Here is an 11,471-nt window from a genome sequence, read left to right on the forward strand (position 1 = left end):
CGGGAAGCACCTTTGGAACAGGGAGGCAGCGCGTGAGGGGAGGGCGCCGAGCAGGCAGGTCCCAGGCAAGGGACCCCGCGGGGCGGGGCGGGGCCTCACTGCCTGCTGGCTGGCCCCGCACACGGCAGGACTCTGGGGCAGACCCCTGGGCCCCTCCTCACTCGCCCTGCACAGCAGCAAGGATGGCTGCACCCCGCCCGGGGTCTCAGACCCCAACACCCCTGCCTCTGGAGAGCCGGGCCGGCTCAGGACTCGGCCAAACGCGAGCCGCCTGAGGCCCCTCGACCGGCTTCAGCCTCGGGGGCACGCGAAGGCGCTCTGCGGCAGAGACACTGCTGGCGAAGGCCCCCAGTGGCTGGCCGGTGGGGCAGGGATCACCGTCCCGCCTGACCACACAGACCTGCAGCCCCTTTCTGAGCTGGGCCGGGCGCCCTCGGGGCTGCCGCAGGCTGGGCCGAGTTCCCGTGCAGACAGGGGCGGGGTGCGCGTGTGTGTGTGCACGTGTGTGTGTGTCTGAGGCCAAGCCCCTCGTGGAGGGTGGAGGGTGGGGCCGGCAGCAGCGGGGACTCTGGTGCTGCCTTTGGAGCCTGTCTCTTAAGACCTGGGGCATGTTTTTCAGAGAACGACCACAAGGTGGGGGAGGCAGACCCTCGGGGAGCACCGGGTCACGGCACAGACACGGGCCGCCATGCAGCCGTGGGGAGCGCATTTATTAGCGAGTGCGTGGCCGGCCTCCCCCAGCAGCGGGGCCCGGCCCTCCACGGCCCCGAGAATGCAGCGGAGCAGGACACCTTCAACAGGACAGCGGCCCAGCCCCTGCCCACTGCGGCCGCAGGGCCTGGAGGGCAAGCCCCCCCACCCCCCGCACCGAGACCACCGGGGGGCAGGAGGCAGGCCCCCAGGGCCGCGCCCACGGCGCGGCCTTCCCGTCGCGGCCAGGCTCCTTGGCCCACACGGAGGGAGACTGGAAGAGAGCCAGTGCCCGCACAGGGCCACCTGGGGCTACCAGTCCTGGTTGTCCCAGCCCTCGTCCACCTGCGCGGCCCTCGGCGCCGCCTTCCCGGCGGGCTTGGCCGGGCCCTCCCCGCTGCCCGCCCAGGCCTCCGCGCCGTCGCTGTTGTCGCTGCTCCTGGGGTTGGAGGCGGAGCCCGGGCCCCACACGTCCCAGCTGTCCGAGCTCCGCTTCTCCGCAGACGCATCCGCGCAGGTCCAGCTGTCGCTGCTCGGGGACCCGTGGGCCTTGGCGGGGTCCGCAGTCCCAAACGTCTCCCAGAAGCTCTGGTCGATGGTGCTGTTCTGGTAGCTCTGGCCCTCCGGGGGTCTGGGGAAGAGGGGGGCTCTGAGCAGCTGCTCCCCAAGCCCTGGCCTCCCCACGGCACCGCCCCAAACACACCGGCCCCCTTACTGAGCCCCGTGCCCAACGCATGCGGGAGGGATCCTGCCAGGCCTCAGGCCGGGGGCCCGGGCTCCACTGCCCACCCCAGTGGAGGCGTCTTGAAGGGGGTATAACAGAACCAGGCTCGGGGGCACGTCAGGACGGGGGCCTGGCGTACCTGTCCGAGGGGTCCTCCCCTCTCCCCGAAAAAAAAGTGGTGACGTCCCGCCATCCCTTGCTGCCAACTCCCTGGACCTGGAAGGGGGTCGGGACGCAGCTCAGCTGGGCTCAGACCCGGAGTGCACCGGCAGCCCCTGCTCCAAGACCCGGCGGAGCTCCCGCTACCGCGACGCCGCCCTCCCCGCCGGCCCCGCGGCTCCCCCTCCGGCCCCCTCGGCAGCGAGGGCAGCTCGCCAGCCAGCGCAGGAAGCTGGGCCGCAGGCACGCGCCCCCCACCCGGCAGGCCCGAGGGCCGGCACTCACCGGGGACCGCCAGCGGCAGCAAGAAGGGCACAGAGGAAAAGCGACAGGTTAGAGGCCGTGCTGCGCCGCTCAGCGTCCCCTCATTCCGGCACCGTCAGCACCGAGGGCCCGCCTGCCCTGCCAGCACCGCAGCGCCTGCGCCCCTCGGCCGCAGCGGCGACCAGGGCAGGACGCGCCCAGCCCTCGGCTCCCGGTGCCGGAACGTGGGGACGCTGAGCGGTGCCTGCACATAGGCAGGCGCCCTACCTTGGACGCCAACTGAGAGACCCCGCTGGACACATCATCAAAGATCCTTCCCTCCTTCACCTGCGTGGGCCAGACAGTGCCGTTACCGTGCGGAAGCCGGCCACCCTCACGGACCAGGGACACTGCCCCACGGCAGCCGCGTCGGGGAGCCAGCCGCCCGGCCGTGACCTGGCTCCCGGAGGGCGGGGAGGGGTGGGAGCCGGCGACACGCGCCCCTACGCTGGCCTCACTCCGCGCCCTCCCCAGGCACAGGCCGCGTGGCCCTCTGGGAGCCTCCGTCCGGGGCAGGCCCCTCTGTGCCACCAGCCCCGGGGCCCGCGGAGCCCGGCGCCGGGGGCAGCACGTTACCTTCTCCTGGGCGGGTTTGAGGACGTTCTCGTTCAGGCTGTGGCCCAGCTCTGACGCCTGCGAAAGGACAGGCGCCGTGGGAGGGGCGCCCGGGCGGGGGTTGCATGGCGGCAGCCGCGCAGCCGTGCGGGGAGGCTCCGGGTCGGCCCGCGCGCCAGGGTCTCCACTCGGAGCCCCGTGGATCCTGTCCGGTGAGGACGGCCGTGTGCCGAGCGGCCACGTGCTCCCCTAGCGATGCCGGGGCGCATCTCCCGCCGCCCAGCACCTGCCCTGCAGCGGGCACTCGGGAGCTGGCTGGAGGGAAAGGGACAGAGCCGGCTGACCGGAGGCCCGCTCGGGGGCAGGGTGCACGACTGGGAGGGCCAGGACCTCACCCCCGCAGCAAGACGCCTCTGCAGGGTCGGGCTCGAGGCTGTCACACCCTGAGGGTCCCCCCGGCAGCCACGGGGGCTTCCGGGCCACTACCCCTCCGCCTCCTGGGTCGCAGGCAAATGCGGGTCACCAGGGAGTGTGCACGGGCCCGGCAGGAGCCCGTTGGGCCGCGAGAGGCTACGCGCGGGCACACGAAGCACAGACACGAGACAGGCCACAGCACGCGGGACGGCGCGGCGCCCAGCCCCGCAGCAGGCAGCATGCCCGGGCGGATGCGGGCCTTACCGGCTCTGGCTGCTGCTTGGAGCCCCAGAACTTTACCCAGCGGCACGGGGGCAGCGGGGAGAGAGGAGAGAGCGAGGCGGTAGCGCAGCGCGGGCACCCGGAGGCGCTCGGCGCAGCCCCGCCCCCGGCCACCGCCAGCCCCGCGGCGGGGCTCACAGAGAAGCAGGGCACAGGCCCCGCGGGGCACAGGAGCGGGGAGGCCACCCCTCCCTCACTGGGCTGGGCAGCCCGGTGGCCGCTGCCCGCTCCTGAGACCTCACCCCTGACCCGCGGGCGATCGGCCACGCCAGGGCCTGGCACCTCCGGGGCTTGCGAGGGCCACAGGCGGGGTTTGAAGAAAACAGGGCTGAGGCCAGAGAGCCCGCCTCTGGGAAGAGGGCCCTGACCCGGGACGCAGCCCCGCCCTGGCCACCCCGAGCCTCCGCGGCCGGTGGGCAGGCCTCCCCCTTCCTGACCAGGAGGCTCTGCAGCGGCCCCGCGGCCACCCACACCCTGGCCGCGGCCCCACAGGCCCCGAGCATCTGGAGCCTCCCACCCGACCTGCCGAACGCACAGGCCCCCAAGGCACCAGTGCTGGCGTCAGCCGGGGATGCGCGTCCCCACACGGGCCGGTGGGGGCCCAGGGGCACACAGCACTGTCCCCTCCCCAGGCGCGGGGCCCAGGAGGGCCACCAGGGCGCCCCAGACACTGGGGGGACGCCTGACTGGGGTTTCGCAGGGCACAGGGCACAGGGGGCCCCTCTGTTACCTTCTGACTCGCCTGGGATCCCAGCTTCGTCGCCTGGAAGGGAACGGGGCCGATGGCACCGGGCCTCCTGAGAGCGGCCAGGGGCGCCGGGCGCCCACGCGGCCCCTGGGGCCACTGTCCTGCTAATTCTCTGGGACACGGGGCCCCTGGTGTGGGGGCGCCCCCCCCCCCGCCCCAGCCCCAAACGGGCTTTCCCGCTGCCCAGCCCGCGCCACTGCCCCCCGGCGGCCAGCGGGTCTGGCACCCCAGTCACGACGGCCGTCACAGGGGAAGGAAAAGCCTGGCCACGCGCGCCCACCCCCAAAGCCCTGGGGCTGAGCCCCTCCCCCGCTCAGGACGACCCCTCCCTCCAGGCCCGCTGGCGCCTCCCGCAGGCCTGGCGCTGCGGGGCCGGGCTACTCACGCCCTCCTTGGCTGCCGAGGCGAACTTGCTGGCTCCCGTGGCGAAGCTGCTCCAGCCCTGGGAGAACACGGGTCACGTCACACCCCGCACGTGTCTGGACCTGGCGCACCGCCCCCCACCCCGCGAGGAGGCTCCCCGGCAGGAAGGACTCCGAAGAGCCAGGCCTGGACCACCGCGGGGCTCGAGCCCCCGCCTCCCCTGCGGGGCAGAGTCTGGCGCCCACTCTGGACAGACAGGCCAAGCCCGGGCCCGGGGCAGTGGGCCCGTGACCCGCCTTCTCCTGTCCAGTCCCAGGCTCCTCCTAAGCCTCCGAGATGTGTTCAAGCAGCTCAGGAATCGGAGCGACCCCTTCAGGTCCCCCGGTGCCTCTCGCTCCTGAGGAAGCGCGGAGGGCGGCGCACATGGGGGACACTCCGTTCACCCAGGCCGCTGCGACCCACTCGCACAGCAGGGGCGCGAAGCCACGCGCCTGCACCCGGGGGTGGCGCCCGGCGCCAAGATGCTCCTGCTGCACGGCAGGCTCCAGGGACAGGCCCGCCTCCCAGGCCCCGCGGCGGGTGGCCCTACGCGACCCTCACTGAGAACCCGCCCACTCCTGGCGTGAGTGCACCTGGCGCTGTGGCGGTGACCCGGCCGCAGCGCCCGAGTCAGGGCCCCACAGCAGCGGCCAGGAGGGGACGGCTTCCGCGCAGCTCCCTCCGGCTTTTCGCACACCCACAGCACCGACGGCCCTCGGTCGCTTTTGCTTGGCACCCGCGTCTGCCCTGGCTTCCTTCACTCAGCCCTTGGAAGACCCCGTCCCCCCACCAGGAAGCCGCCCCTGGCCAGGCCCTCGGGCGCCCGCAAATGTTCCTGCCACACTGGAGCTTCCAGGGGGCATCGCGCTTTTTTTTATTTTAGAGACAGAGAGACATGTCGGTGGGTTTCCTCTTGCACGCCCACAACCGGGGACCTGGCCTGCAACCCAGGCCGGTGCCCGGACCTGACCCTTTGGTTCGCAGGCCGGCGCTCAGTCCCCTGAGCCACACCTGCCGGGGCAGCGTCACCGCTTCTAAAACCAAGAACAGTTTGCTTGGAATGCGGCGGTTTGGCTGGGAGGGACAGAGGGCGGGGGGACCGTGCGTGGCTGAGGGTGCCGTCCCCAGAGGGCGCCAGAGCCGGGCAGCCCAGAGCCATCGCCCCTGCAGCCACACCCTGCAGCCGCCAACAGAGCGAGTGAGCCCCGGGGGGCTGGGCGGGCGGCCCCGGCTCTCGGGGGACAGCCAGCCACATCCCTGCTCCCTGAACGTTCGCTCTTGGGAGGAAACGCGTCTCGTTCACTCAAAGTGTGTTCATTGCTGAAGTCGGTAACTCAGGGAAGCCTTCCGGGGTCGGAAGGACTTGCGGGCGTCCGTGGGCGGGGGGGGGGGGCCCGGCATGGGCCGCCCCACGACGGGCTCCCCCAGGGGCGCTCACCGAGTACAGGGACGACATGGCGCTGTTGAGGAAGTCCTCGTCTCTCTTCGGAGGCGGCACGGTGTTCCCGAACCCCACGTAGCGGCTCTCCTGGGCCCTGGCGGGGAAGCACAGCAGCCACCGCGCGGCTCACACAGGCCCCCGCCTGCCCCCGCCTGGGCGCCCCCGCGCGGCGGCGCAGGCGGGCTGAGCCCGGGATGGGGCACGCGCCCCCGCACCCCAGACCCTGTTCACAGGCGGCCGTCCTGACGTGCTGACCCAGGACGGCCCCCGGCCCTCACCCCTGGTAGGACCCGAGGTCCTCGTCCAGCCAGTCCTCGAAGGCCTTGTCTGCGGAGGAGGGGCAGCTCTGCTGCTGGCTGGAGGCCCTGGAACAGAGACGTGGGTCAGGACGGCCACCAGAGGGCAGCACACGCCCGCCGGACCCCCAAGGCCTCCCGGAGGTGCCGCTAGGGCTGCTGGGTCCCGCGGGCTCTGTTCTCCCCCAAGGCGGCCAGGAGGACAAGCAGGGAGACAGAGCGGCCTGGCGGACGGGGCTGGCGGCGGCGCCCCCTGGACCTATCACGGGGGGCAGCAGGCGGGGAAGACCTGGGCGCCCCAGTGCGAGGGCAACGTCTCCCCAAACCGGTCGCCCAGCACCAGCCTCCGACACGTGGGGTCGGCTGGCCCACCGCGGCCTGCGCTCCCCCGACGGGACAGGAGCGTCCCGTGTGACGGAGCTGTACACGTGTCCTGTGCACGTCCTTGCGGGGTCTGCGCTGGGCCGGCGCCAGAGGAGCAGGCGGAGGCCGGTCTCCTTCCAGACCCGCCTGCGCGGGCTGAGCACTGAAGCTCCTGGCGTTGCAGCGACCCGAGAAACCCGCTTTCCCCACCGACTGAGGGAAGAGCCCGCGCGGGGCTACAGCTAAGGTGAGGCCTGGCCCGGAGCCGCGGCCAGAGGAGGGGCTACCGGGGGACGGCGGACGGCAGCGTCTTGGACTGCGGCGGGGTCCAGCTCTGCGCAGGCGACGCCTCCAAAGACCATTCTCTCCCTTCGGCCAGAGTGGCCACCTGCCGAAGGGACACGGGCCAGAGAGTCGGACCTGTCACAGCCGCTGTGGTTGGCGTCGGCGCCAACAAACCCCAGGGGGCCCCCCACGCGGCGCCCCCGGCTCAGGGGCCGCGGGCAGGGCCTCTGCCGGGAGTGAACACCAAGGTCGGCCTTGCTGCGATGCTCAGGCGGGTTCTCGGCCGGGGCCGCAACCCCAGGGGTGTGGGACCCACGATGGACGGGGTGGGGAGGAAGGCCCAGTCCCCAGCCCTGTAACGACAAGCCACCTGCGTCCCTGGTGGGGGGGCACCAGACAGGACCCCGCGCGCGCTCTCCGTGGACGGGAGCCCCCGAGGCCCCGGCGGGGCACCCAGGGCGCACCCTGGCCTCACCCTGTCCCTGAAGAGGGCGGCCGCTTTGCTGTTGTACTTGTCCTGCAGGGACCCGCAGGGGTCGTAGTCCTCTTGCGACTCCAGGAACCGCCGGAACTTGGCGTTCCCGCCAGCCTTCATCTTCTCGAGCTCCACGTCCTTCCACTTGTCCATGGTGACCGAGCGCACGAAGCTGGGGGCAGAGGGGCGACCACGTCCTCGAGGGCTGGGCCCCCGGCCAAGAGCCCCCTGGCCCGGGGTCAGATGCGAGCGTGTCCAGGGACAGCGGCCCCGGGGCCCCGGGGGGCACGCGGGGCGGGGGAGGGCGGGGCCCGCGCCTCGCTGGCGCCCAGCTGGACGGCGGGCCCTAGGCCGCGGCTGGGGGCCCGGGGCCGGGGGCCGGGGGCCGGGCTGACCTGAGGTGCACGCCGAGCCCGCGGTGCTTGCCCGAACACTCCAGGCAGATCCAGATGCCATAGCTCACGCTCGCCCACTGCGGGTTGAACGCACCGCACTCGAAACACACCTGCGGGGACAGCCAGGCGCTGCTCACCCAGGCGGCTCTGGGCAGGCCCAGGGTCCCCGCACGCCCAACGGGTGGCCCCAAGGGGGAGCGGGGGAGAGGTGGGCTGGGAGACCGACGGTGACCGGGGGCCGGCCCCGTGACTGCCAGCCGCGTCCGGGAGGCGGGGAGCCCCAACCCAAGCCTCAAGGCACAGCAGGCACTCACGTTGTTCTCATCCTGCACCCTGACTTCCTTGAGGACCTTCCGGGTCCTTGGGCTGGCCATGGCGCTGCAAAGGAGAGGGGCAAACTTTAAAATTCACCCACGGGTCACTTGACGAAAAAACCCAGTTGGTGCAAAAGCACCACCAAATGCAGCTTCACTGAAATCCCGCCGCGCTGCGCGGCGCCTCTCGCAGGAGACGCCTGGACGCCCCGGCCAAGGCAACCCGCCCGGAGGCAGGAGCGGCACCGCCGAGCACTCCGTGCTGCTGCCACCACCAGACGGGGGTTTGTGCCACCCCAGAGGCAGCAGCCCCGTGTCCGCCCGCCGCCCGCCCGTGTGGTGCTGGGGGGCCCCAGGCCCGGGGGCACGGGCGGCGGAGCCACAGCCTGAGCGGCGTGCGAAGGGGCTGCCTCGCAGGAGGGTCTGCAGGTAGGTCCTCCCTGGGGCCATCGCCCAGCGGGGCGGACCTGCCACCGTGCCTCACAAGGACACTGCCGGCGAACGGCGGGCACACAGCCCAGCTGCACAGTCCCTATTTCTTTAGAGATCTCCTGGCTTTGGCCCAGCTCAGCTTCCACCGGTGGCCCTCTGACTCCACGGCCAGGAAACTCAAGACGACAGAGGGCTCAGGCTGGAGGTGGGGGCGGGGGGGCCAAGCACAGCGCTGGACACAGCTGCCCCGGGGGCCCTGCGCCCACCACCACGGGTCAGACTGGGGTTCGGGCCCCCTCTGCCGCCGCCAGCCCCCGCCGCGCGCGCCACCGCCGCAGACGGCCCCTCCCTGGAGTGTGAGCAGAAGCCGGGAGAGGTCCCTCCAACTCACAGGGCAGCGCACGCCCTGTGGACAACATGCTGCACGCCCGCTGCCGCCAGCGACGGTTCCGACCGGCGCTCGCGGTGACGGTGGCGCCACAGCTTCATGCGGAAATGCAGGTAAAAACGACCCCAGAAGACTCGCCGTCCAATCCCGCCTCCAACCGTCGTCAGCTCCTCCCCTGGGGGCCCCAGCTCGCACACGCCAAGCCCCCAGGCCCGGGGGGGCCCTGCCGCTGACAGGCCTCGGTGCCCACCTCCTGGGCCAGACGAAGCGGAACACACAGTGTTTTCTGAACCAACCGGAGTTCGCCTGCGGCTCCTTCCTGCCCTGGACCTCTCTGTGCGGCATGGGGCGCCCCACCCCTCAGACAGCCCGATCTCGAGGGCAAACACACTGATGTACAGTCCTGCCCAGGACCGGCCCCTCGGCTGACCCTTTTGGGTAGAGCACTGCCCCCAGAGTGTGAAAGGCGGAAGCAGGCAAACACGCTCGTGGGGAGGTGCTCTGGTGGGTTTGGATTCCCAAAGCTCTTTGAAGACGCTGGTCTCACAGCGGCCCCAGGAGAGCCACGTGGGCTGGTGCACAGGGCTGACACACACCTGCCGACCCAGGCCCCAGAGAGCGGTGCCCTCCCCCTCGTTCTGGCCGACGGAACACGGGCAACAGAGGTCAGAGCTGGGGGGAGCCTGCTCTGCGTTCTCGCTGTGGCAAATAAAGCGGAAGGGACGCTTGCAGAGCCTCTGACGTGGAAACACGTGAAAGAGAGACTTGGCTTGGAGTTCGAGGAACCCCTCCGCGACCCTTTAGGATGTGAGCATCCTCGAGGTCCCGGAAATGCTGTTTTATGTGAAGGCCTCCACCGTTCTAACGCCTTAACTGTGATTTATCCCGAAAGACAATCCCGGGATTCCTGTTTTAATGCCGGAAACCAAGGTGGCCCAATGGAGCTCTTTCTGCAACTGAGCGTCACCTGGGGGCCCAGGGCAGATGCGGTTTCCTGCTTTGGGAGGCCACTTGCCAGACGGCAGCACGTGTGGTCTTAGGCTGGGACTTCCTTAACACCTGAGTGACCACGGAGGGCACCCCCGGTCCTCGGGGCTGTTACGCGGGTGACAGGAAGAAAGCACCCGCGGAGGCTCCGTTCAAGAACAGCGCTCACTCCTTCTAACAGGTTATTTCTGCACTAGGGAGGGTCCCTGCGGACGCCAGCACCAGCCAGGGGCCGGTCACCGGTCACCGCGACCCGTGAACAAACACCACGGCAGGATCCTCAGACCTGCGTGAACAAGCAGAGCTTTTTCTCCAAATCAACGGTCTGGAAGGAGATTGTCTAACACGCCAGGCGAGGAGCACAGTTCTGCGTAAGTCCACGTAAACCGGGAGGAAAACGGAAAATCCTTTCCCCGCCCCCGCCCCCGCCCTCCGCACGATCATCCACCGCAAAGGATGGGAGACAGGCAGGAAAACGGGCCGAGGCTGCCCTTTCCGCCCCGCCTGCCCCCCAGCACCTGCGGGGGGCTGGAAGCCCCTTCAGGCTCGGCCGGACCGGACCGCTGTGCGCAGGCCAGGCCCTGGGGCCGAGGGGACGGGGGCCGGGCCAGCTCAGCGCAGGGCGGGGGCGACGGCAGCGGCGGGGACCCCGGAGGCGTGGGCGTGGGGGCAGCTGAGAGGCAAAGGTGGGGGGCCGTGGGATGGGGATCGGGCGGGGGCGTCCGCCAAGCTGGGCCCGGCGGGCGCGCGCCGGGCACTCGGGCCGTGCGCTTACCGGGCGGACTCGATCCCTGGCACCGGGATCGGGCGGTGTCAGCGGGATCCAGGCCCGGGTCCAGCCGCGCAGCAAGCCGCACCGAAGACTCGCCGGCCGCCGACCCTGCCGCCACCAGCTTCCGGCTACGTTGCGCCTCGCAAGGCATCTCGGGAAGCCAGGAGATGCTGGCAGGGGCGGGACTTCTGCCTCAGCCTGTGGACCGGAAGCGCGCCCAGCGCCCGTCGCCATGGGGACGCGTCCCGGGCGCCGCGCGGGTGCCGGGGCCGGTTGGGACCCGGACGGGGGCAGGAGGCGCGGCGACCGGCCCTGGGACCAGACTCCCGTCCTCTTCGCGCCTCTCCCCCGCGCCTGCTCGGCCCTGCAGACCTCGGCGGATCCGCCACGGTTCGCGGACCGCCCGCCGTCCCCAACGCGGACAGGGGAGGGCGTCCGCGAAGCCCGCCAGGCTCTGAACGAGGAGGGCGGTGATGCGGGGGCCGTTTATTTACGGGAACCAGTTATGGGAGGTGCGGTGGTTCCGGGAAACCACTGTAATTCTGAGGCTCCGGGGAAAGGGGGGCGAAGAGGCTCCCGCGCCCTGGAGCCTGGAGGGGGAGGCCTTAGGGCCAGGGCCGCTGTCACCTGTGGTTGGGTGACACCGCCAGCCCAAGGCGGCGAGCGGGACGGGCCCCACAATAAATGCCTGGCCTGTTGGCCTCTCGCCCTCTGGTCTGATCTTGCCTCTCCTCGGCTGAGCGCATTGCTGCAGGGGCAGGTGGGGAGGGTGGGCGGGACAGACAGACAGGGACGGTGGGAGCCAGCCTACAGCAGGAGCCCAAACCTGCGACCACGTGACTGTGGCGAGGTGACTGTTCACAGTGACCACCTGGGGGGGGGGGTATAATTGCAAGTGATACTCGGTATATCGTGTTTAAGTTGGGCTTTTCTGTGCATGCCACGTGTATTCACTGATCTGCGAATGCTTTGGAACGATCAGTGTGGAATCACGCAGCAGGTGGCCTTTCGGGCGTGACTGAGCATCACGTTTCCCAGGCCGCTCC

General features: G+C 71.1%; 1 protein-coding gene across 6 annotated transcripts; it reads right to left on the reverse strand.

Annotated features, from left to right (window-relative positions):
- Window positions 1-893: 893 nt before the first annotated feature.
- ARFGAP1 (ADP ribosylation factor GTPase activating protein 1) lies at window positions 894-10,541 on the reverse strand. 6 transcript variants are annotated; one of them, XM_054577538.1, is made up of 14 exons: window positions 10,429-10,541; window positions 7,847-7,910; window positions 7,533-7,642; window positions 7,138-7,309; window positions 6,665-6,765; window positions 5,997-6,083; window positions 5,716-5,812; window positions 4,261-4,317; window positions 3,858-3,890; window positions 3,110-3,139; window positions 2,453-2,509; window positions 2,105-2,164; window positions 1,554-1,624; window positions 894-1,321 (listed from the first exon to the last, which is right to left on the reverse strand). In XM_054577538.1, the coding sequence occupies exons 2-14, from the start codon at window positions 7,904-7,906 to the stop codon at window positions 1,003-1,005; spliced, it is 1,254 nt and encodes a 417-aa protein (XP_054433513.1). In that variant the 5' UTR covers window positions 7,907-7,910; window positions 10,429-10,541; the 3' UTR covers window positions 894-1,002. The 6 variants fall into 6 exon arrangements, with proteins under 6 accessions (XP_054433513.1, XP_054433515.1, XP_054433512.1 ...); XM_054577537.1 differs by having other exon boundaries at window positions 895-1,321; window positions 1,554-1,630; XM_054577540.1 differs by lacking the exon at window positions 2,105-2,164.
- Between the last annotated feature and the right edge of the window lie 930 nt (window positions 10,542-11,471).

Source organism: Pteronotus mesoamericanus, unplaced genomic scaffold, assembly GCF_021234165.1.
Source record: "Pteronotus mesoamericanus isolate MK-2021 breed Mesoamerican mustached bat unplaced genomic scaffold, CSHL_Meso_final contig_436, whole genome shotgun sequence".
Taxonomy (NCBI): Eukaryota; Metazoa; Chordata; class Mammalia; order Chiroptera; family Mormoopidae; genus Pteronotus; species Pteronotus mesoamericanus.

What these genes read in the sequence shown, in the direction of transcription:
- ARFGAP1 (XM_054577537.1), bottom strand. Translation starts at nt 7,906, where the DNA reads ATGGCCAGCCCAAGGACCCGGAAGGTCCTCAAGGAAGTCAGGGTGCAG. An exon ending in GACCTCGGGTCCTACCAGGG is followed by an intron (nt 5,813 to 5,996) that starts GTGAGGGCCGGG and finishes CTTCCCCGCCAG; the next exon opens with GGCCCAGGAGAGCCGCTACG. An exon ending in GGGGAGGACCCCTCGGACAG is followed by an intron (nt 1,322 to 1,553) that starts GTACGCCAGGCC and finishes CCTCTTCCCCAG; the next exon opens with ACCCCCGGAGGGCCAGAGCT.